Source organism: Schistocerca serialis, chromosome 5 (assembly GCF_023864345.2).
Source record: "Schistocerca serialis cubense isolate TAMUIC-IGC-003099 chromosome 5, iqSchSeri2.2, whole genome shotgun sequence".
NCBI lineage: Eukaryota > Metazoa > Arthropoda > Insecta > Orthoptera > Acrididae > Schistocerca > Schistocerca serialis.
Genome location: NC_064642.1, coordinates 299,916,736 through 299,943,555, shown reverse-complemented (window position 1 = coordinate 299,943,555; position 26,820 = coordinate 299,916,736). Strand labels below are relative to the sequence as shown.

At 43.9% G+C, this 26,820-nt stretch overlaps 1 protein-coding gene across 5 annotated transcripts in view; it reads left to right on the top strand.

Annotated features, from left to right (window-relative positions):
- LOC126481604 (UDP-glucosyltransferase 2-like) overlaps positions 1 to 26,820 on the top strand; it is a 725,388-nt gene that overhangs the window by 207,695 nt on the left and 490,873 nt on the right. For 4 of the 5 annotated variants that reach the window (XM_050105476.1, XM_050105474.1, XM_050105473.1 and 1 more), the window contains one exon: positions 24,249 to 24,348. The exons of the other annotated variant lie outside the window; for it this stretch is intronic. In XM_050105476.1, the coding sequence (XP_049961433.1) occupies positions 24,343 to 24,348 (6 nt within the window). In that variant the 5' untranslated portion in view covers positions 24,249 to 24,342. The remainder of the gene's footprint in view (positions 1 to 24,248; positions 24,349 to 26,820) is intronic. 5 annotated transcript variants of the gene reach the window in all.

The window sequence follows — 26,820 nt, the reverse complement described above, 5'->3', positions numbered from 1 at the left end:
TATATATATATATAATTTTGTTACATCCAATTAAACAAATTTCGTTTTTCTGACGGACACACGTCCAGATTGTCCGTTCTCAAAACTCTGACATCTCTCTCCCCACATCCATCACCGCTGGCGGCTCACCTCCAACTGCCCAACGCCACTCGCTGTTCACATCTAACTGCCTAACACTACAACAGCGAATATTCCAACAATGAGTCCAGCCAGCCACAGACTGCACACAGCACAGTCAGTGAGTTTCATACAGAGCCCTACAAGGCGTTACCAACAGAAAAACCTAAACACCCTACTTACAAGTACAACGAGGCTGCAGCAAAATTCTTACCGTAATAACGGTGGTACCCATTGCATTCGAGAAGGCGTGACTTGCGTTCCGTTGGAAGAGAAATCCAATAACGTATTAGAAATCGAGAAGGAATACATAAAGGAATGTTTACTTCCACGTTAAGATTACGATGAGTAGAATATAGTGCCAAGGTACCAGGAACTTGCTGGGCAGTGTCACATAGGGCATGAGGCACGATTGAGCACTTCCTATCGCAGGAGTAGGGGAAATCAGCGAACCTTTATCTATTGGCAGGCGAGCGACCATTACACATTTGTTCACCAGCGATAAAATCTTTCCTAGAATTACTATTTTCTTTATGTATGTACAAGACAGAATATTATAAGAAAACATTTTACTGAAAAAGTACGGTATTTTTGTCGTACGTGGTTTCACAGCGAAAGCAGTAGAAAACGCGAATTTTTAGCTTTTTGTGATTCTCTGCAAGACAGTTCTGTTACTCAAGCAGAGAACTAACATAACATGTCTGGCTCAGCCACGTTGTACGACTGAGTTGTGTCACTGTGCCAAATCATGCACACCTTCTTTGTTATCTGTGCAGGCATATACATAGCTCGAAGCCTCGTTTCAGCCTGTCAACCGTGTGGATTGTAACAGCTGATACGTATTGATTTATTTTCCCTTGTTTTTAGAGAACACGCTGATGTCCCCACAAGCCCTGTAGTGACAGTAAATCTAAATACCTCTAAACTCATTGCACCTTCTGCATTAATTTCACTGAACATTATGCTTGCGTTGACTACATTCACATCAAGTAAATGTTAAATTCAGCGGTGACAATCTTTCCATTTTTTTAGGCACTGCAGGAGGTTACTGACCTTCAATCACTTTGTAACTCGTTCATTAGCGCAAATATAAGCCACGATCAAAAAATTTCGAGGGTTTGCTGTAGCATATATGCGTTCTAGCGCTACTCTGATGCGAGTATTTAACCACCGACATATAGGCAAGGGATGAGTGTGGTATTCGAGTCTTTTCGATGTGCTTGCGGTAAATACGGAAAAGCGAGCTACGGTGACGCTATTTCCAGATGCTTCCAAACAAGACCAACGTGATGTTATTATTTTCTTGGCTGTCGAAGGACATTCACCGATAGACATCCATCGGAGAATGAAGAAAGTTTATGGACAGATTGTCTGTCGAAAACAACCTTGGTGGAATGGCGCGGCAAGCAGGGAGTGTAGCCTCATCCATTACAGACAAGTGGATGGTTGATGATGCGATTAGGATGGGCGGCACATAATTCGGTCCCTTATAAAACGCCGTGAAGGGTCGACGATTACGATCGGACGAGGATGTGCAGGAGGCAGTTACGGACTTCCTCACGGAACAGGACACGGTGTTTCACCAAACCGGTATCTTCAACCTGGCGCGTCCTTGGGACGATTGCCTCAGTGGTCACGGCGGTTTTTGCCGATTGGCATAACGGTTCTGGACTGTACCATCTTCGAAAGGAAACTTTTTGATCGCCCCTTATAGCATGCCACTGGTGAGATCAGTAATACGCAGATTAACAATACCACTGCCAAGATCAGGCAATCATATGTCCCTTACTTACCAATGGTTACAGACTGAAACCACACATAACAATTTAGTTTAGTACGATAGCTCTCTCTTAGTATCGTCATTCCTTCATCACTGGATCTCCTATACAAACTGGTATTTCCCGAAATATGGAAAGGTGTTATTCGACCTACTGAATCACAGACTTCCTAGAAGTTTGCGAATGCGAGCAAGAAATTCTCGTTTGTCTGTATCTGACACGCGCTTATCTGTTTCAGATTCCAGTTTCTTCTTCGCATGATACGCTCTTTCTGACGTCTCCTTGACACCGATTTGAGAATTTAGTTGCTATTCCAGACTGTTCAGCAATGACTTTGAATATCTGTAGGTCACTAGTATTCATAACATACCTCTGTCATTAATAGGCTCTGACGTATTGCGTTTACTGTGTATGGGATGTACCAGCGACATATTCCACCCTTCTAGAAGCTACTCTTCTTCCTAAATGTTACTCGTAATAACGGTCAGCTCGATGATGTTCTTTACTACTTGGGAGCTCTTCAGTATAGTTGGCCAAGATGTGACTGTCTTCCGTGTCAATTTAAACTATGTTTCCTTCATTGTTCATAAAAATGAGGTTTGGGCGACTGTTAGTATCTGCATCAGTCTCGAGTTTTCATAAAAGTCTCGCGAAGGGTTCTTCCGGAAAACTGCTTCCACTTGAGTTAAGCGTTTGTTCTCTTTTTTTTTTTTTTTTTTTTTTTTTTTTTTGAAATTTCTCATACTTTCACCGGAGTTCTACTCATCCCTTGGCAGCCCTTTAGATTCTGGTGATTTGGAGAACACCAAGTGGCCCGAGCTTCGCTGCCTCTTTGGTTCCCTTCTGATCTTCTGCACGGCCCTATCGTATCAACACATTTTCTCCAGGCTAACCGTTTGCCTCGTACTGTCTATCAGTGCATCTTTTAATAATTCCTGTTCTTGATACATTTTATCATTCAAATGCATTTTAAAATATTTACAGGTTCTAAGTTTCTCTGTATCTAGCTTAACAGTTCTGGCAATACGCATAGTTCCCGGGGATTTTGGGACAATTTTGAAATAAATTTATTCTTTAGAATTTGAAAAACACTTATCTGAACCTAAATATGCACCGTTGAGCATCTAGACATTTTTACGAGTAATTACCTTGTCCGTATTTTCATAGAAAAAGCGATAATATTCAGGCATTGTAAGCTCAAGTCGTCTTCGATACACACTGATGGAAAAAAACGCAACGCCAGACAATAACTAACGAACAGTACTGAAATTTCGGAAATAAATTTGTCTATGTAACATACACTACTGGCCATTAAAATTGCTGCACCACGAAGATGACGTGCTACAGACGCGAAATTTAACCGACAGGAAGAAGATGCTGTGATATGTAAATGATTATCTTTTCAGAGCATTGTCACAATGTTGGCGCCGGTGGCGACACCTACAACCTACTGACATGAGGAACGATTCCAACAAATTTCTCATACACCAACAGCAGTTGACCGGCGTTGTCTGGTGACACGTTGTTGTGATGCCTCGTGTAAGGAGGAGAAATGCGCACCATCACGTTTCCGACTTTGATAAAGGTCTGATTGTAGCCTATCGCGATTGCGGTTTATTGTATCGCGACATTGCTGCTCGCTTTAGTCGAGATCCAATGACTGTTAGCAGAATATGGAATCGCTGGGTTCAGGAGGGTAATACGGAACGCTGTGCTGGGTCCCAACGGCCTCGTAGCACTAGCAGTCGAGATGACAGGCATCTTATCGGCATGGCTGTAACTGATCGTGTAGCCACGTCTCGTTCCCTGAGTCAACAGCCGGGGCCGTTTGCAAGACAACAACCATCTGCACGAACAGTTCGACGACGTTTGCAGCAGCATGGACTGTCAGCTCGGAGACCATGGCTGCGGTTACAATTGACGCTACATCACACTATCTGTGATGTAGCGTCAATGGTAACAGTAGCGCCTGGGATGGTGTACTCAACGACGAACCTGGGTGCACGAATGGCAAAGCGTCATTTTTTTCGGATGAATTCAGGTTCTGTTTACAGCATCATGATGGTCGCATCCGTGTTTGGCGACATCGCGGTGAACGCACATTTGAAGCGTGTATTTGTCATTGCCATACTGGCGTATCACCCGGCGTGACGGTATGGGGTGCCATTGGTTACACGTCTCGGTCACCTCTTGTTCGCATTGACACCACTTTGAACAGTGGACGTTACATTTCAGATGTGTTATGACCCGTGGCTCTACCCTTCATTCGATCCCTGCGATACCCTACATTTCAGCAGGACAATGCACGACCGCATGTTGCAGGTCCTGTACGGGCTTTTATGGGTACAGAAAATGTTCGACTGCTGCCCTGGCCAGCACATTCTCCAGATCTCTCACGAATTCAAAACGTCTGGTGAATGGTGGCCGAGCAACACGCCAGTCACTACTCTTGATGAACTGTGGTATCGTGTTGAAGCTGCATGGGCAGCTGTACCTGTACACGCCATCCAAGCTCTGTTTGACTCAATGCCCAAGCGTATCAAGGCCGTTATTACTGCCAGAGGTGGTTGTTCTGGGTAATGATTTCTCAGGATCTTGGCACCCAAATTGCGTGAAAATGTAATCAAATGTCAGTTCTAGTATAATATAGTTGCCCAATGAATACCCGTTTATCATCTGCATTTCTTCTTGTTCTAGCAATTTTAATGGCCAGTAGTGTATTTAAATGACTAACATTCCAAGATCAGAGTGTAATGTACGCGCGAGATAAGTCATTGCAAACGTGAAATGCTGGTACAATAATAATAGCCAGAATTTGAATGCATGCATGAAAACATGCATGCATTCTGCTGTGCAGGTGCCGTATGGCACATGGTGTTAGTGGGATGGACCTATATGCCTCTTGCATTTGGTTGGTCAGTACAGGGACGCTTAATGCTGTTTCTGGATGACGCTGGATTTGTCGTCCGATGACATCCGATATGGGCTTCACTGGACACATGTCGGCAACATGTCGGCACGCTATGGAGGATGTTGGGCTACAACAGCGCTATGTGGGTGAGCGTTATCCCGTTGAATAACACTCTCTGTAATGCTGTTAATGAATGGCAGCACAACAGGTCGATAGATGCACAAATTTGCAGTCAGGGTGCATGGGATAAATGCTGATACTGTTATAGGAAATCAAACCCCAGACCGTAACTCTAGGTATAGGTCCAGAATGTCTTGCACGCAGGCAGGCTGGTTGCATGCCCTCAACTGGCCTCCTAACCAACATGCTGCCATCATTGGCACCGAGGCTGAACCAGCTTTCATCGCAAAATACAACAGAACGCCATCCACCACGCCCTCTAATGAGCATTCGCTTGACACCACTGGCCCCAAATGGTAATAGTTTTGGGTCAGTGGAATGCACTCTGTAGCGCATCTGCCTCGGAACTGTCCTTGAAGTAACGATCTGTAACAGTTCTTTGTGTCACAGTGGTGCCAACTACTGCTCAAATTGCTGCTGCAGATGCAGTAGGATGCGCCTGAGCCATACACAGAACACGACAGTCTTCCCTCTCGGTAGAGCCACGTGGCCGTCCAGAGCTCGGTCTTCTTGCGACCGTATATTCTCGTGACTACCACTGCCAGCAGTCATGGTCAGTGGCTACAGTCCTGCGGAAGAAGCTAATACACACAACCGTTACAGAGTGTACTTAAAGAAACTTGATCCGCATCCTCATTGTGGCGCTAGTAGCGCCATTCGTATGTAACTTGTGCAGCAGAGTTCATCCTTCAGATATAGAAGCACGCCTACCAGTTTTCGTTTATGTCACACAACCTCCTAGGAGACAGGCAACGGTTCTCCATTTGACCAAGCTGTGCAAATATGTTTTTTGACCATTGTTTTGTAGATTAATCGTGAACTTTATATAGCGGATTCCTAGAAACTCGATCAGTCTCTCCATTTTGTGCACCCTAAAAGCAAACCTGCATCATTGTAGCAGAAGAAGCTGGTACGTTTCCATATAACTAAAAATACTAAGCACTTCATCTGTCTATTTACCTCTACTGGCGAAAAGGGACTGTCCAGATTGTTCGTAAACTGTCCACTTACCAGGTAGTTATGTCACAAAGCGCGGATTTGTGTCGAGGTCCGGTGACCCGGCCAGTCTGTAGATGGTTTTTAGGCGGTTTTCCATCTGCCTCGGCGAATGCGGGCTGGTTCCCCTTATTCCGCCTCAGTTACACTATTTCGGCGATTGCTGCGCAAACAAGTTCTCCACGTACGCGTACACCACCATTATTCTACCACGCAAACATAGGGGTTACAATAGTCTGGTCCCTGGGGGGTCCACAGGGGGCCGAACCGCACAATAACCCTGGGTTCGGTGTGCGGCGGCGGAGGGGTGAAGTCGACTACCGTAGTCGTCGTGGGGTTGTGGACCACTGCGGCTGCGGCAGGGACGGAGCCTCCCCGTCGTTTCTAGGTCTCCGGTTAACATACAACACAATACATTACAATGTCACAAAGTGGCAGAACAGACACTTCATACGTTCAAGGGACTCCTTCAGTGGCTTCCTACAACAACAACAAAATAAATAAATAAATAAAAAATAAAAAAATAAAAAAAATAAACAGATGATCTGTTCGATAAGACCATAGGGACGGGCAATATGCACTCGTTTCTTTTGCGAGGGGAACTGGTAGTTAGTGAACAGCAATGGCGCTAAATGCCTTCTACCGTACACCGCACAGTGGCTTGGGATATACGAATGTAGATGTAAACCATTTGCAACAGTATTGCATTACCTGTAAGAAAACAGAGATGTGTTTCATTTTTGAAAGTATGGTTCAGCAAGCCTTCTTGTAGCCGAGTATCTACATTCAAACCCGAAAAACTTTTCTAGTATACTGCCAGCAAACATGCGACTCGAAATAAAAGGCATCCTGTCCAATTTTCAGGGCTTTCTTTTCGGAACGCACTACAAACAGTTCTGCAGTGCGATAAATTTCCATTTAAGTATTTGAGATGTAATACGCAAACTTCCGCCTCGTACTCCACTAACTTTGGCGAGTGGGACACAACGTGATACCATGTCTGGCAAGGAAAGAGATCGGCGCATCGCCAGCCAGGGACACCACGATTTATTGTCCATTGCACCAATAACTCTTTCAGAAAGAAACTTGTTATTTCAAAATCTCCGTGTTCAAAGCTCCCAGTCCTACATCAAAATTAACTGCCGCAGAGCTATTATACAGATTAAGCAGTTACAAAAATATCGTCAATTCCCCTTTTTTCTAGTTTTAATCACCGCGATACCAACAAAATTAAATAATCGTTTTATAGAATTTAATATTCATGAAATATGGTGACATAAATAACAGTCTGTTGCTCTTCGGGAAATATAGATTTCAAGCTCTTGGTTCGGGAGCAGGGCGCTAATGGTTTTTATAACAACTGCTGTATACGGGGTTAGCAACGGATTAAACAGAGTTATGCATTAGGATCAAGTACTCAAACACTGTCGATTTAATTATTCTTCTGGTGTTCAATCTGTTTGAAATTTTTACATCAGTTTTCTCTTTTTTCTTGCTTCGTACATAAGCAGATTTACACATTACTTCCCCTAACTCAAGTGTAATGGGTCGTTGTGTAGTCTCAAAATCTCCTGCAGTTGTTTCTCAGTTTCTTCAAGTCTCTTTTTATTAGTTACAGTTTTTCTCCTTTCGACTGTCTATTGCTAGCTGCTCGTTACAATCTCTGGATTCTTATTTTAATCCGTTCTGGAACAAGATATTTTTTCCTTTTTTAATGTAACCTCCTACAGATTTAGGGTTTTCATGGTTTTCTGAACACGCTTATAAGAAATGCTAGGACCCCAGTCGCTATTATGGTAATTTCTGTGTCTCATAAACCCATCGTCGTTAGGACGTTAATATTTCCCCGTCAGTATTCTTCTTTATTTGTTTGAACGTTAAATATCAGTGGGCATCCGTAACTTTAAAAATATGGATATAAATTTTTAAAAGTAAAATTTCGTTAAATGTCGAACTCTTTAGCGAGTCTTGGCTGATACGCTATCTCATTCATGGATAATGGTCTCAGAACGTATGGGAGCCACTGCTTTGGATAACATCCAGTGATATAGATTAAGAGAATGAGAGGAGGAGAAGCACAGTCGTTGGGGAATATTGATTAAGGTTCACAGTTCTCTTGAATATGGAGTGACGTCTTCTATAAACTGATTCGCATGATACAAGAGATTGACTGAGTGGAAAAGTAAGTTTACTTCCAGGTGTATAAAGTAATAAAATGGAACAATAGTCGTTGTATTGCCAGTTACCTTATTATTGGCTGATTCCAGTTGTGAACTACGTGTTCTATAAATAATTGATACAAGAATTAACAGCAAGGTGTACGTCGCGCATCAATGTGTATCTCTAATTAAGGATGAAAACCGCTTTCTAGGAAGCAGGAATTTCTGCAGAACATGGTCACAGACACTTTACTGCTTCCAATCGAAATACACGAATGGACACTTGAATCAGAGTTGCACGAAACAGAATCTTGAAAGCTTCTGCTCACATTTTGTTTCCGTCAATCTACTAACTGGTCTGATTCGACCTGCCAGAGCTATGCATCCTGCGAAAACTTCCTTATCTCAGATTAGTTACGTATCTTCCAGTCTCTGTTTCCCATTATGGATTTTCCCCGCTACAGCTTCCTTTAATATTGTGGAAGTTACGCTCTGATGTCTTAACACCCTTTGTAGCATAATGTAAGGTGTCTACAGGGTTGAGTGGCGGCTCCCCGCTGAGGCAGGAAATGTCAGAAGTAGACTTTTCAGAGCGGTCAGTACAACCCCGGATATGTAGGTTCCTCAGTAGGAGCAGGATAAAAATTCAGTAACCCAATCTGGAACTAGTTGATTTATTTATTTGGTGCGATAGACATACTAGAGCCACTGCTCATGCGCAGCAGGTGGGATGCTGGAGTCGAACCCATGGTCCTCGGCGTAACCTCGCCTGCAGCTAGCAGGGCTCAGCTCGTTCAAGGGAGAAGCGAGCCTGCGAGGTAATCATTCCCCGCCGATTGCGGAACTGCATCAGTTGCTGGCGTGGCATGCAGAACGTACCAGCGAACTGTCTCAGCGACGGCTGATAACGGGAATGGTGGTACCTGGGAAGTGAATGCTAGCTCTCGACATCTGGCTGGATGCGCCTTAGGACAGTAAATGCTAGCTGAGTCGGTGGTTGTAAAGGTCCAAGCGAAGCTGATCCTGGGACATATCGTGGTCGATCTCCTAGCATGATGGACGAGAATAGCTAGTCTGATGTTCCGACCAGCGGACAACGGAAGACGAAGATGCTTCTCCGCAGAACACTGCTTTAGCTTGTCACACAGCAGTCGCCGATTCGACGTCTTTTGCCGCTTAGCGGCAAGCACATTACCGTGCAAGTGTTAGGCATGTTGACACGGAGGTGCCTCACACAACGCGTAGCTCCGCTGTCGCAACGCTGTAGGAACGTCCTCGATTTCCTTAACATCACTGTTCGCAACCGGATCGTAGTACCAACGCACCTAGGCAAGCGTGGTCGCAAGATGCTGCGTCAGCTGCTGTCTGCAATCACCTCGGTAGGGCAGCTTGTTTGCATCGGTAGGCGCTGCTGCGATATTGTCCTTTCTTCTAATCGGTGTTTTCCTTTCTGACCTGCGGAAAACTTCATCACTTCTTATCTTACTTTGTACCTTGTTTTCAGCATCCTTCTGCAGCATCACATCTCAAACGCTACGATTATCTTCTGTTGCACACCTGTCCTGGTATTTCTATAATTTGATATGTACAATTCATTCATGTTTCGGTTGTTATTTCACATTGTCAAATCGAGAGAAAGGAGATCTGTGACGTTAAAATATGTGACTAAGAATCCTAAGTCAAGATCGCTAAAATTTCTTTATTGATTACGAATTTCAAAATGTTCAAATGTGTGTGAAATCTTATGGGACTTAACTGCTAAGGTCATGAGTCCCTAAGCTTACACACTACTTAACCTACATTATCCTATGGACAAACACACACACCCATGCCGAGGGAGGACTCGAACCTCTGCCGGGACCAGCCGCACAGTCCATGACTGCAGCGCCATAGACCGCTCGGCTAATCCCGCGCAGCTACTAATTTCAGCTCAATGACGAGCCGTCTACAGATTTACTATCTACAGATTTACTTTCTAATTAAGAGTGCCTGCTGGCTGATAAATTAGTGCGCTATAAAGGAAATTTAGCGATTTTGACCAAGTATTTTGATCTACACATCCACTGCCCTGTGAAACTAACAAAGCTCCTTAGATAACTGAAGTGATGAACTTGTTCAAAAATCTGACCGTGAAATACGGTTTTAGTTCGTATTGGATATTTGTTAGATTACAGGTACAATGCGCAAACACAGAGTCCAGTTTTATGGCCCCGCAAGACAATCGCAAATGGGCGAAAAACATCTTTAACATCTTTGACCCGAAACACCAAACAAGACGTTTGGTTCTTTCTGAGATGAGAAACGATCAACTGAGACCTAATGGTCAGATGAAGCTCTCTGACGAAAATCCTTCGGTTTAAGCAAAAAAAGAAAACTGAGGAAAGCTGTCGTAAAGGTTATAAAGTTATCGTGGCAGTTACATGGTCCACTGCTATTGTTGTGGTCTTCAGTTCAGAGACTGGTTTGATGCAGCTCTTCATGCTACTCTATCCTGTGCAAGCTTCTTCATCTGCCAGTACCTACTGCAACCTGCATCCTTCTGAATCTGCTTAGTGTATTCATCTCTTGGCCTCCCTCTACGATTTTTACCCTCCACGCTGCCCTCCAATACTAAATTGGTGATCCCTTGATGCCTCAGGACATATCCTACCAACCGATCCCCTCCACTAACGAAATAAATTAAAATTTCAAAAATCTTGAAAGCGTTCTTCTACTTACTAATACACTATAAACTCACACTAATGTAACAACCTGTCAAAAGCCTGAATTAGCACTTTTGCAGCGAGAAACATGAAGGTAGGGAGAAGGTGACTTTCTGGAAGGTACCGACAGCAACGTGGAGCCACGCCGACTCCAGTGCCCTGGTCCGCTGCGCTAGATTTCTCGGTTGAGGACCCCCGGTACTAACAGTCAGATCAATGTGGAGCCATAGATTGTCTATTGGGCTTAAATCTGGGGGAGTCTGGCGGCAAGGGGTGTGTGGTAAACTCACCCTGGTGCTCTTCGAACCACGTACGTACACTCTGACCTGTGATACGTTGCATTTTCCTGCTGGTAGATGTCATCGTGCTGAGGAAAACAAAACTGCATGTAGGGGTCGACGTGGTTGCCAAGGATAGATTAATACTTGTTTTGATCCATTGTGCCGTCCAGAAAGACGAGATCACACAGGGAATGCTACAAAAGCTTTCCGCGTTCCATAACACCCTCTTCTTGTTTGCTTCCAGACGTTTCACGCCGTACACGCCAACGGCCATACGTTCAAAATAGAGCAAAATATGATTTGTCTCTAAAAGCTAGCTGTTGCCACTCAATGGCCATCCAGTTGAGGTGCTGGCGTGCAAATTCCAGTCTTCGTCGCCAGAAACATCAGTCAGTGCGGGTGCATGAACCAGGAGTCTGCTCTGAAGGCCCGTACACAGCAACGTTCGCTGAACAGTCATAGAGCACACACTGTTGGTAGCCCCTTGGTTCATCCGGGTGCCCATTTGCCCAACAGTTGCACATCTGTACGCCAGAACACGTATCCGCAGCCAACTTTCGCCCCCATTCACTGCGGTACATGGTACACCATAGCAACCTTGTCGCCGGTTTAAGACTTCGCTACTTTGCCATGCTTTGTATACTGCGATCAAGGTGGCACGTGAACAATTTAGAAGGTTAGCCGTTTTGAAAATGCTTCCGCTTTGGTTCGAAAGCCCCCGTTTGGACGTCACACATGTATCATTCCGTTTACGCACCATTACAGTCAGTTCTGTTTTCCGCGTCCCCCCTCCCTCTACACGCTTCATATACCCTCCACTGCTGGTTTTACCACCTGCCCTCGGTGAGTGGTTTTTGTATGTTGACGTCGTACATAGGCGGTCGTCTCATTAACGTGACCGGACCGTCTAATTTATTGCTCCACGAGCAGGATGAAACTGAACTCCAAGAAAAAGACTACCATCTTGCTACTCCTCTATTTTTAATGGGTTTTGACCCGCCTGTTTTTACTGGCTGACCCGAAAGCGCCTTACCCTTAGGGAAGCGCGGCAGCAGGGGTAGCAAAGGAAATGGTGCAGTGAGCGGTCCGGACGCCGCCCGGCGGAACCGCAACGGCCGTGTAGTAAGAGCGGAGAGCGGCGCGCCTTAAAACGGACCGCGGCTAAAAGCTTCCGCAGCGCCTGGTCTGCCCTGCGCCGCCTGGGCAGGCTGCTGGCTCTCTGGCGTCCCACCCCACACCACCCACACCGACCACACTGCCCCCCTTCCCTGCTGGCTGCGCCGCCTCCGCCGTTACCGCAGACTAGCGCCGCCAGATGTTCTCACTTTCTTCCACTCACCCCTTCACTGTCCCCCACCGGAGCTCTCCCACACTGGCGATGCCTTTACAGCCGCTTCTTTGTTTTCTTTGTTACCGTTTCCCCCTTTTCTGTGTTCAACGTGTCTTAATTGCCTAGTATTATTGTTTGTCGTCAAAGTGACGTTGATATTTAACATACGCTAATTTAGTCTCACGCATATCCGTAAATTACACACACAAATGAGCCTTCTATAACTGAATAATGACCAAGCCATTTTTAAGGGCGAATTTTTATGAAACAAATTCTCATCAGTCAAATATTTACCAAAAAATGATTCATAACACCTATACAACTTTAGTAGGTCAGTATTTTCTGGTAAAAGAGATCATCAATCCCAGCTCACTTATCAGTAGGAGTTGTCCCTCTCCCCCTACCTCCCCCCCCCCCCCCCCCCCCCCGTTCCTCTCGGGCTGGTTTCATGCACTATGCACTGATTCGGTTGGGAAGGGTGTCATAAAGAAGCCGTAGAACTCAGTCCTGGCCTACCTGACACCGACCTATTCTAATTGGTCATTGACATTCGGGATACTGGCACTGGGACGGTGGTCAGAGCCGAGCTGTGAGGACGATGTTTGGTTTGTGGGGAGCTCAACTGTGCGATCACCAGCGCCCGTACAAAGTCCCAGTTTTTACACAGTCCAATTTTTTACACGGTCCAATCTATCCACTATCACGAAACATGATGATGATGTTGAAATGATGAGGACAACACAAACATCCAGTCCCCAGGCATAGAAAATTCCCAACCCGTCCGAAAATCGAACGTGGGACGCCGTGAGCCAGAGGCAGTAACTAGAGCACGAGATGCGGACGACATCCGAACTGATCCCACACATGTTTTATAGAGGACAGAGCTGCGGATATTGCTGGCCACAGCAGTAGCTCAGCATCACGTAGACAGTTGGCAGAGACTCGTGCCATGTGTGAAAGAGCACTGTCCCAATGAAAACTGGTACCATGCTACTGTCGCTTGAGAGGTAACATACATTGGCGCGAGATATCCATGAAGTACCGTTGTGCCGTCAGAGTTCCCTCAATCACCACCAAACGTGACCTGAAGCTATACCCGATGGCTTACCACCCCACAGCGCCAGGAGTACCACCATTGTGTCTTTCCAAACTATTGGAAAATTGGGAGCCCTCCCCAAATTGCCGTCATTCTCGTTGATGATGGGCATCTGGGGTAGTGAAGAACTGAGACTCGTAGCTGAAAATACAATGCCGCGTCATTAATAAGAAGTCCTGGTCACAGCACTACTTTAAACACAGCCATTTGTTTTGTGATGCTACCAACAGCCTACGCTTGGGGCAAATAATTCCCTAGTTCCGTCGCCACTAGTCTCCAATCAGTGGTTAGGAATGACAGAGTGTATTGCAGGGAGTTCATTACTTGTTCTCGGATGGCAGTCATACATGTTAATGGATTGCAGTGTGCTTGGTGCACCGTGTGGCGATCCTCCCTGTTGGTGGTCAGATGTGGCCGGTCAGAACCTTTACAAGGGGTATGCCTGCCCTAACGTTCCCATTAAGTCCTACATCGATCCATTATCACGTTTGAATGCTCCACAGCTCTGGATGATAGACGATTCGGTGATCAGTCAGCATATAACACTGTTCAAACCCCATATACTCCCTACTGAGTGTGGTAACGAAACTAAACACGAAAACTCTCATGCACTCTGGTGCCCATTCTATTCGATCGTGTATACGTGTACGAAGAAATATTGACATCCGATTTTTTTTATTTTTTTTTTTTTTTGTCATGCCCTTTCGGTTAAAACGGATATAACACAAGCCCGAGTCCCAAGTATTGGCGTAAGCGACGTTGGGACCATGCTCCCCGGTGTCGCGGCGTTGGTTCCTCTCAAAGTCAGGACACACTTCTTGTGTCAAGCAGCCCGTATTTAAGTACATGTTAGGTACCAAGCAACACAACTGAAAGCAAGTTACTTTCTCAGGCACAGTTCGGTAACCAGTTTACGGTTCATGCCTGGCGATGCACAGCAAAGCTCGTAGAGTAATTAATTGCTCAGAGCTATTGATCATCATCAACTGCATGAATTTATGAACACGCGAAACGTGCATTGGCTTCCCATCCAAGAGTTCCATTCTAGCTTTAAACAGGGTGTCCCAAGAGGAATGGACACTATTCAAGGATGAGGCAGGAACGACTGTTCGAGGCAAAAAGTCTAGTAAACATGGGCTCTAAAATCCATATCTTAAGACCTACGATCATTTGTTCATTTTCATTACTGTGAAACACTTCCCTCAAGAAGTGCTCAAGCGTATGAGGAATGCATTATGGAGTCCACGTTTACTAGACGATTTTTGTTTGTTTCAGATCATACTATGTACTCCCAAAATATGGAGAACAAAGTCCTGGCAGTAGGAGATTTATTCCACAGAATCGAAGATGAACAAGTACTTCATAGTTCATAAGGTATGCATTTTGGAGCCCATCTTTATTATACTTCTGTGCTTCCAATGATCGTTCCTATTATATCCCTGAATACTGGCCGTCCCTCCCGGGATGTCTTGTTTCTTTAGCGTGATCAGCATGAAGTTAAGCAAACCAGCTCCTTCCATTTAGAATGATATTATGAAAGTCAGTTTACACCTATTATGTAAAGAGGAGCAGTGAATTGGTAAAACGAGTCTTTTCGACAACGACTAATATTTATGAAATATCCGCAGGCATTCCACCATTTACTGTTGTCATATCTCTGCCCCGCCCCCCCCCCCCCACACGTGTCATATTTTATACACGATCCAGTCACATTAATGCGACTACCGCGTAAGTCCGACGTCAGAGTGCTATAACCACTCACAGACAGCAAATAGCAGTACTAGCATCTAGGATATATAAATCGTATCAGGGGTAGGTGGAAAACGCGGAAACGGAGCGATTTATCTCACGTGACCATTGGTATTCGGGTCGAGGGTGGAAGCATCTTCGAAACGACTAAGAATGTAAACTAAAATTACAACGAAATCCAGACTTTTAGCTGCTTACAGGCGTTGATAAATATCAACGGGGGAAAGTTGAGTATAGTGGGCAGGGCAACTACAAATGTAGTGTGTGTACAGTAAGTTGGGAACGTGGGTCTCACGGGGAGCGTGCCACAAATAAGTCCCTGTAACCGCATTATCCTCTGTGTCGTCGGTGGCTCAGACGGATAGAGCGTCTGCCACGTGAGCAGGAGATCCTGAGTTCGAGTCCTGGTCAGGGAACACATTTTCAACTGCCCCTGTTGATATTTATCAACGCCTGTAAGCAGCTAGAAGTCTGGATTTCATTGTGAATTCATTCTTCGAGAGCTACAAGATCAGCAATGGTATCTGTTCGTTTAGACACGTCCGAAAGAACAGGCACCATCTTCATATACGAGGGCAGTCCAGAAAGTAAGTTACGATTGATCGCGAAATGGAAACGACTATGAAAATCCGATAAAGCTTTGCAAAGATGTGTTGGGCAGTGTCTCTAGTATGACTCTAGTAGAATTATGTCGCTCTTTTCATTCCTGAGCTCTTAGTGAGCGCGTAAAGATGTTATAGAAAATAGTGTCTCCCGCCAAGTACGGGGGCCTGGTGAGAATTTTCCCCTGAAGCTATGCAACCAACATTACATAACTGTCGTGCGGTTTCTTCTTCAAGACAATTCTCAGCCTCATTCTGCAGGGGCAATGAAGATGTCCCTGCATCGTTTCAATTGGAAATGTTTGGTTACCCACAATACAGCCCGTAATTGTCTCCCACTGAGTTTCATCTCTGCTCAAACGAACCGCTGGCTATGAAGACAACATTTTGGCACAGACAACGAGCTTTAGGCCAGCGTAGATAATTGGCGGAAAGCACTGGCGGCTGCCTTCTGTGATGAGGGTATTGGAAAGTTGGTACAACGCTACGACGAATGTCTGAGTCAGAACGGCGACTACGTAGAGAAGTAGCTGAAAGGTGTAGCTAACTGTTACAAATGAAACATTTCTGATTTTCACTGTGATTTTCATTTCGCGATCAATCGTAACTTACTCTCTGGACAGCCCTCGTAGATTAGACATACCGGCAAATGATCTTCAGTGCAGATGCACTCACATTGCCCGAATTGTTACGGGAATCGGTAGATTGACTGCCACGAGTAAAGAGTATAGTGGACAGCGGCACTACAAACGCAGTATCTAGACAATAACTTGGAGATGTAGGTCTCACAGGGAGCGTGCCAGAGATAAGTCCCTGCAGTCGCACTATCCTGTGTGTCCTCGGCGGCTCAGACGAATAGAGAGTCTGGCATGCAAACAGGAGATCCCGGGTTCGAGTCAAGGTCCGGGCATACATTTTCAACTGTACCCGTTGTTACAGCTTCATGCATCCATTCTGACTGCTGTTCATCACCGACAAAGACCAGTACCGCAATTGTATATCCACTGAGTGGTGACAGGTGACCTTTTCAGATGAATCACGTTTTATGCTCCAGAGCTGTGAAACGTCTGAAAGAAAATACCCTGCAACAATCGTCGTTAGGGTCCAGGCCGGAGGAGGGAGCGTTAAGGTCCGTTTGACATGTTTTCGTGGCATTCCTTCTGTGATCTCGTCATTAAGGAAGGCATGGGGTTCATGTCCACCCCAACACGTTTCTTCGCTAGACGATGGTATCTACCAACAGGACACTGAAATGCATCACACAGCTCTCGCTGTGGGTGCGTGGTTCGAAGAGCACCAGGATGAGTTTACCACACTCCCCTGGCCATCAGACACATCCGATCTAAATCAAGTCGAGACTCTGTGTGTCCACTGCGATCGGGCTGTTAGCGACATGAATCCTCTACCGAGAAATGTAGCGCAGCGGTCACGTCACAGGAGTTCGCATGGCTCCACATACCAGTTTCTGGAACGTCACTGAATGTCTTCCTGCATGTCTTGCAACGCAGTGGTTATCCAGGCTTTTGACAGGTGGTCATATTTACGTCACTGCACAGCATATAATCACCTCAGTGCTCGTGTTATTGTGTTGTCTAGCGTATTCCAAGTGAATATGGAATGATTTCTTTAAAACCAGAGGCGCCGATTTCGTGCCTTGCCTGATTATAGTCTGATTCCTTCCCTATCGAATGGAAACACTTTGTCGTTGTGCCGTATGTGTGTCGGTATGACAGCTGGTGTGGGACGTTATGTTTATACAAAATGGGAATGTTATTTTAGATGATCAGGAGTTAACTCGTCATGAGATGAATTCCGTAAGATCAAACATTAGTTTTGCTAGTCAACGGACACTGAGAAAGATTCATGAGAGTCCAAATAACTGCCAGGAATGCAACCAGGTGACGTCGTTGACAACCGCCGGTATTTCGACAGGTGCACACACTGTCATTTTCCAGCCTTGAAAATGACAGGGCTCACTTGTCGAAATATCGGCGGTTTTCGACGCTGTCACTCGGTTGCATTCCAGTACGGTATTTGAACATTGTATAAGCCAGCAGAAATGCAGGTCTCATTGGTGAAGATGTTTTTGCAAGACGAGACCAGCCACAGTAAGGTCTTAATCCCTTTACTAACAATGGCAGCTGTAATAATGTTCTGCTACTTGCGTAAGTAGTAGAAAGCGTGTAAAAGTTAATTTAGTTTCCCCTTCTGCCTCTAACAGACAAGGCATGTCAATCTGTTGTGGCCTCATTTCCATGTTGTAACTTGCCGTCCTGTGTCTCACTTTCTCTTGAGTTTGTCTTTGGATTTCTAGTTTCTTCCATTCGTTCCAGATGTTCCTTCCACTTTTATTAACGTTCTTCTTCTTCGTGGTTCACTGCAAAACGTTCAGTTCTTGTTTAATGTTTTCATCAGCAGTCCCTTCCAGCTAACTTCAGCCTTTGACTACTTATAATAATCTCATTTCAGGCTACTGAACACGCCTGGAAATTTTCTTCATAATACCGGATTCACTGCCGTATATCAGAACAGGTGCAGGCTAAATCTTATAAAATTTCATTTTTATCTCTCACTGGTGTATCCATAAGTATGGCTGTAAAACCCAAATCGGGTGCTTGTATATTGTTCTCATGTTCTGTCCCGATGGTACTTATAAACATGCAAAAATATCCATTTACCTACCCGCAGCCTGAAACAATTCTTACAGGACATACAAAAGACTATTTACTGCTAGTTTAGATACATAGTCATTAATATTGATTCAAATGTGAAGATCCCGAATGTGTACCAACGGCGATTTGTAATTTCTTATTGTGTTAACAGTAGGATTTTTATTGTATATTACCTCCATGTATCTTGTGTTAGATTTTCGTCTTGTTTACTTGTTTCAGTGTACTGTGAGTGTAAAATTTGTTTTATGTGGTAATCTGTTCTCTGTTGAGCCTATGTAACTTTATACAAGGGTACGAATTAAACTAATCTATGCCCTGAGTTACCAAACCAAATTGTATTGTAAAATTTACAGTGTTGAGATGGTTGTATCGGCGCGTTCCGAGAGTCAATAAATTAAAAATCAGTGTCTCTTTTTGTATTTTTTAATGTCCTGCTTGTCAGTCCATATATATCCTTAGCTTCGCTAAAAGTAATGTAGCTCCGTACGTGACTAAAGTGCTGAACTTGATCCAAAATCTGACCTTCCCTCTGGGTGTAACCCAAAGAATGGCATTATCTTCGTTTTATTTACTTCTGTTTTAAAAGCGCTATCGTCTCCAGTTAAGTGTAAAAGACGTATCGTTTGTTTAGATGCTCTCCGGCACTTGCCATGAATACAATGTCATCAGTCTATTGCAATATTGCATATAGTTATTCTTGTCTACATAGATCATTTCTGGTGGTTTTTCTTCCATTTTCGGAAGGCAATGTCAGTGTACATATTTTAAAAAATAGGCAATAAACTACACACTTCATACTTGATACACCTTGTACTTTCAGTAAGCGAATAACACCACTGATTAATAGCTGAGTTAAGAGGAGACGAAAGTAAATTTCATTCGCTAACAGTAGACGTCACCTTCACATTCTGAAAACTGATTACAACTAACTGTTACTGCAGGAAATTGACTTTCGTCGCTTCTTAGTTATTAGTCAGCGGTTATTACCCTCTTATCAAAGTTTACGAAACAAAAAATGCATAATTTAACGTCTATTTTTTAAATATATATATATTAAGGTGCCATCCGTAAATGGAAAAAAAGAACGCCAGAAAGGATCTATATAGGCAAGAATAAGAGGTCATAAGGATCCAAAAATTTGAGTGTTCTCATTCATGTAACAGGCTTTGTTAACTGAGTAAGAACTTATAATAAGAACAGAAATGTTCAACTTCGGCTCAAGAAATAGTTGCATTAACAGCCTGTACGAAATGTCGAGAGATTCGGAGATTCGAACAATGCTCATAAAACAACAACATTCTATACCTAAACACACCACATTAGGCAAAAAAATCATCAGGTAACGAATTAAGGGCTTCACACAGGAATGTCTTAAGTGAGATGACCACATATACATAACAGCGGGGAAGTAAGGTACCAGACTGAGATTCTTTAAAATAATGAACTATTCACCTATGCAATTTTTCTCTTAAAACAACTCTCATCTAGCCTACTCTTAAGTATTATTCGTTAGCCAGTGTATATAAAAATGGATGTAAGGGCTGAAACTGAATGCATTTTTCAAACATACGTGAGTCTCCGTAAAAACATCTAGTGTCCGTCAGACCTTTAAGGAAATGCCCAACAAACTCCCATATTAGATTTAGTTCGCTCTGGAAAAACTAAGCGGTTCCATTACAAGACGAGACAAGAGACATATTGCTTCGTCGCACATCGTCTTGCATAGTAATTATGCCGACAAAAGCAGATAATACTAACTTGATTCACAGCAGCCGTTCCGTTTACCATCTGTAAAAGGAATTTGATGAAATAGACAGCGGTGCACTATGTGTCTTCCAACGCACACCGCTCGGTTGCTTGCAGGGAATAGATGTGCATGTGGTAATGGATAAACCACTGTGGATAAATACTAATCAGTTAGGAGTTGGTGATATAAGAAACCACCTGTCTCCAGTTGTCTCTTAGTGAGAAATTACACTTTCTGAGGAACTGAATGGAGGTATCTCTGAAACTTTCATTGTAAACGTCCTTTCACACTTTCTTTAAGATGTATCCCTTACAATTCGTATGCTTCTCAGGTCCCATCATAAGACGTCGCATTGGTTTATAGCTGAAACGACGGTGTACTGTTCGTGTTGCCACTCTATAAAAAACGTCCGCAGCTCGTGGTCTAGTGGCTAGCGTTGCGGCCTTTAGATCACGAGGTCCCGCGTTCAATTCCCGACAGCGTTGTGGATTTTCTCTGCCCGGGGACTGGGTGCTTGTGTTGTCCTCGTCTTTTCATCATCATCAATCGTGGCAGTAACTAGATTGGACTGTGTACAAATTGGACTGTGTCAAAATTGGGACTTCGTACGGCACCTGATGACCGCGCAGTTGAGCGCCCCACAAACCAATCATCATCATCACTCTGCAAGAACAGTTTCAGTCACATGATTCCCATTATTTTCTGGCTTTGAAGTCAGGCATGCATAGTAGCGAGATTGTGATTATTACAGCCTCTTACCTGTATGTTCATATGACAATATTCTTGGATATTAAAGAAAGAGCAACACCACGCGACATATCACTACAGACATCTTGATAGCCTGCTGGTTGAGCACTAACCTCAAAGAAACATTCAGTAAAAAGGAACATTATGATTTAATTTTAGGTCCATGACAATGTCATTAGAGCCGGCCGCGGTGGCCGAGCGGTTCTAGGCGCTTCAGTCCGGAACCACACGACTGCTACGGTCGAATCCTGCTTCGGGCATGGATGTATGTGATGTCCTTAGGTTAGTTAGGTTTAAGTAGTTCTAAGTTCTAGGGGACTGATGATCTCAAAAAAATGGCTCTGAGCACTATGGGACTCAACTGCTGAGGTCATTAGTCCCCTATAACTTAGAACTAGTTAAACCTAACTAACCTAAGGACATCACAAACATCCATGCCCGAGGCAGGATTCGAACCTGCGACCGTAGCGGTCTTGCGGTTCCAGACTGCAGCGCCTTTAACCGCACGGCCACTTCGGCCGGCTGATGATCTCAGATGTTAAGTCCCATAGTGCTCAGAGCCATTTGAACAATGTCATTAGAGACGAAGCACTTGCTCGGAATGGACAAGAGAAGTAAATCGGCTATGTTCTTTTTCTGACGAATGACCGAATATTCGCCTTCTATGTTTTGGGAAGTCACGTGAAGGCTGAGTTTGAATGGCTGGTCGGAGAACTGAAACCCGATCGTTGCGGCAGCAAGTCCAGTGTATTATTACTGGCCCACCTCAATAACGTTTTATACAGTGAAGTGATAAAACTCATGAGATACCTGCTAATATCGTCTCGGGCGTCATTTCGCCCGGCATAGTGCAGCAGCTCGACATGGCGTGGACTCAACAAGTCGTTGGAAATCCCCTGCAGAAATATTGAACCATGCTGCATCTCCAGCCGTCCATAACTGCGAAAGTGTTGCCGGTGCAGGATTTTGTGCACGAATTAACTTCCTCATTACATCCGATAAATATTCTATGGGAGTCATGTCGAGCGATCTGGGCTGCCAAATCATTCGTTCTATTTGTCCAGAATGTTCATCAAACCAATCGCCAACAACTGTTGCCCGGTGATGCGGTGTATTGTCATCCATACAAATTGGGCTATAAAATCCGCGAATGGCTGCAAATCCTCTCCAAGTAGCCGAACACAACCATTTCCAGTCAATGGTAGGTTCAGCTGGACCTTAGGACGCAGTCCATTCTATGTAAAACTGCCCACATCATTGCGTAGCCACCATCAGCTTGAACTGTGCCTTGTTGTCAACTTGGGTCCATGGCTTCATGGGTTCAGTGCCACGTTCGAATCCTACCATCAGAAATCGGGACTCGTATGACCAGGCCACGGTTTTCTAGCTTCTTGGGTGCAACCGATATGACCACGACTATAGGAGAGGCTCTGATGGTGACGTCGTGCTATTAGCAAAGTCACTCGGTTCAGTCGTCCACTGCCATAGCCCATTAACGCCCGCCCAATTTCGCCGCCTTTCCAAACGGATACGATCGTCGTACGTTCCACATTGATTTCTGCGGCTATGTCACGCAGTGTTGCTTGTCTGTTAGCACAGACAAACTCTGTGCAAAATCACAGCTCTCATTCATTAAGTATAGGCCGTCGGCCACTGCGTTGTCCGTGGTGAAAGGTAATGCTTGAAATTTGGTGTTCTCGGCAAACTCTTGACACTGTGGATCTCAGAATATTGAATTCCCTACCGATTTCCGAAGTGGAATGTTCCGTGCGTCTAGCTCCAACTACTATTCCTAGTTCAAAGTCTGTTAATTCCCATCTTGCGGCCACAAGCACGTCGGACACCTTTTCATACGAATCGCTTGCGTACAAAACTCCGCCAGTGCACTGACCCTTTATACCTTGTGTACGCGATACTACCGCCATCTATATACGTGCATATCGCTATCCCATGACTTTTGTCACCTGAGTGTATAGTAACTGCTTGTAGGCTGGAAGTAGTGATCGGAAGGGCGGCGGTCACTTACTGGTTTGCCCAGATTGTGATTGGTCTTGCGTTGCGTCTAGTTCTGCTAGTATGCATAATAGTCCTTAACGTGCAGACTTGTCTGCTGAAAATACCAAATGTGACGCTAAGCAAAACAGCTATGAGATGGTTGTTTATATCGTACAAGAGAATGACAGCAAATGAGCATAAAAACTGCAGTATGCGTGTTCATGGACAAATCCGTGGAGGATAGGAGTCTTTTATGACTGCTAGTTAGACTGCAAAACGATGGCTCGTGGCCAAAAATATCGCCCCAATGAGACACTGCGGAAATGACTTAAATTTATCCCAGAGCATTGAATGGTTATAGAACGTATATTGCTAAACCTCTCATCCAACTTCACGCAATAACATTTGTTAATGTATACCGATGAAAATGAGATCAGGAAAAAAAATGGTTCAAATGGCTCTGAGCACTATGGGAATTAACATCTGTGGTCATCAGTCCCCTAGAACTTAGAACTATCCAAACCTAACTAACCTAAGTACATCACACACATCCATGCCCGAGGCAGGATTCTAACCTTCGACCGCAGCAGCAGCGCGGCTCCAGACTGAAGCACCTAGAACCGCTCAGCCACATCGACCGGGGAGGAACAAGAGATTTTTGGCCACTCAAGAGTGTTTCATTTACTCTGCTGATCAGAAATAAGCACTCTCCCCCTCATGTCGGAAATGTTCATGCATAAAAAAGGATAAAACATGTTGCTTCACTCAATGTTGTTTCAGTATTGCAACCGAGTGGCTGATGACGCCGTAAGTGGGAGGGCGTTTTGAATTTAATCCTAGAAGGGAAAGCTTCAACAATATGTTTCTATTTGTCCCTTTTTCTATGGAGGTTAAAATCGATGTTGCTGTAATCGACTAAATGACTGTAGGATAACAAACTGCTACCAGACACTCAGCAACATCTTTTTAGAGGGAAATCTTCGCACTTGAAATATCCTTTATTGGTAGGAATACTGCTGTCACCCATTTAAACATCAATTGTACCACAATAATAAAAATTCGTCGAGGGAAAAGACATATTTTTGTAATATTAATGAAATTGAAAATAGAAACTACTCATACTCCACCATTGTCTTTCGCACTTCCATTTTGCGACATCTCTTCAAAGACTGTCTGTCTATTACAGATCGTTGACGACGAGAGACAGGTTCTGCTTCTACGACTGCAGATACTGAAGCACGACTAAAATTTGAAGGATTCGTCAGCGTTACTGGTGGTTTATGAAGGTAAGTCCATAAGTAAGGATACATAATGGCCGCAAAACAAACTACCATCTCTTTCACAACCGTAACTCGTCGGATGCAAACTTATCTCAATATCGGTTTCATGCAGGTAGGCCATCAGTTTCGGAACCATTCACAAACTGAAGAAAGGCAATGAAATCGTATATGGCCCATGGCAGTATAAAATATTTCACGTATGAGACCTGTAATGTCTTGTTGTTACCGTGTTCTGAAGGATACGAATTATTCCGACGGTAAATTTGTTTGATTCCTCCCTTTTTATCGCTGCATGATTTTTGGATCGTAGCGTCTTTTTGAAATATTAGATCTGCCTGAAGACGATGTTAATTTTACTCTCTGTGCACACTATTCCTAATAAACTAATAAACCTTATACACTTAAGTGAAATACATGTATTTATTGAGTAATTAATGGCTCCAAACAGAACGACTCCACACGTAAATACTAATAAACAATATCTAATTAATCAAACAGAAATGTAGTTAGAATTTGAGTTTCTTGTTACCCTTTAAATAGCGTCATTAAGGAAGTAGTGTTCGCAATGCTGCAGACTTCTTGTAAAGAGTTAAGCTTCTCTTAATCATTCAAAAAATATTTCTGTACTTAAGTAATACCAAGAGATTATTATTTTACGTATACACATCAATATACTTTTCTTAACACTCTCACACAAATAATTGTTTTAACATCCTCTATGTTCCGTAGACCTTAACCTATTGGTCCTCTTAGAGCCACTATCATAGCCAGCGACCGTCCAGTAATATCAGAGTCGACAGCATGTGCATTCTATTGTTTATTCTGTACAAACATTTATGAAAAATTACTTTATACAACGTATTACACTGAATTGGTTACCAACTGAAACTTCCTGGCAGATTGAAAACTGTGTGCCAGATCGAGACTCGAACTCAGGACCTTTGCCTTTCGTGGGCAAGTGCTCTACCAACTGAGCTACCCAAGTGAAAATCTCGTTCTGGAAACATCCCCCAGCCTGTTGCTAAGCCATGTCTTCGCAATATCCTTTCTTTCAGGAGTGCTAGTTCTGCAAGATTCGCAGGAGAGCTTCTGTAAAGTTTGGAAGGTAGGAGAAGAGGTACTGGCAGAAGTAAAGCTGTGAGGACAGGGCGTGAGTCGCGCTTGGGTAGCTCAGATGGTAGAGCACTTGCCCGCGAAAGGCAGAGTTTCCGAGTTCGAGTCTCGGTCCGACACACAGTTTTAATCTGCCAGGAAGTTTCATATCGGCGCACACTTCGCTGCAGAGTGAAAATGTCATTCTAGTTACCAACTAGTTCCCATAATATGTTATTCGACATGATTGGTCCCTGTCATATGGCTAGTCGTCTACATTATCGTTTTTTTAACTTCAGAATTAAATTCAATTATCAGCGACTCTCTGCAGTTTCTTTTGATAATGAGGACATTTTGATAGAAGTACTCAGGAATGAGCTTTATTTGGAAAACGAGGTGACTCATTACTCGAGGAACATTTTGCCATATCATTATCGAATTTTCTTTGCAGACTATCGAATCTGTCGGCAGTACTCCATAGAACATGACACACAAATAATTCACTACCATAAGATCGTTGCAGAAGCTACTGTAGACCGTAGTTCACTTCTTTCAATAACATGAACTTAAATCCACAGAAAAGCTCTTAATTTTTGTGAAAAGTGTTCTGTCAAGGCTAGGATTACGATAATTATTTGATGATCGAGGCAAATACTTATCAGGTAGTTAATGTGCTTTGATTTCAATAAAACTCTTTTGGGTTTATGCCATATGTGACAGAGTTATCGATATCGTAGGCGGGCTTCATCAATGCCAGACACGCAGGTGGAAGTGTTATAAAATCGTAAGCTTCCGCCAACAAACTCCACTTTAGAAAATCCTTCTATTCAAATCATTTCACAATATGACAGACATTATTGCCCACGCAAAAAAAGTACGGAAATTCTGTACCTCTGGAAAGTCAACAGCTTAGCTATACTTATTACTTCAGCTCCGACTTCTGGACGTTAACTGTAGCCCACAAATCTCCGACACCTGAATATGTTATGTTCCACCACGCCAGGACCCTACTACAATCGCCCTTCAGTGAATGCCAGATATCGATCTTACAGATTACTCTAGGATATTCTTGCATTATTTAACGAGGAACGTTTCCGGAATTCGTTATAGTTGCGACAGCCAAAGATATTATTTTGTGGCAGCTTCAATACTACCTATACACAGGCAGCATCTAGTGTGTTTACATGTTATTTGTTCGATTAAACGCAGTTTTGGAGCATTAGTGTAGTGTACTACAAGTTCCCAGATGTACGCATCATTGTTGAGGCTCTCATCATGGGGCAGACCATCACGAAAGGCGCTAGTTAGCATGTCGCTCATATGATACCGAATATTATGACTGGCAGGTTTCGTTAAATACTAAAAAATTCAAGATATTATTCAAAA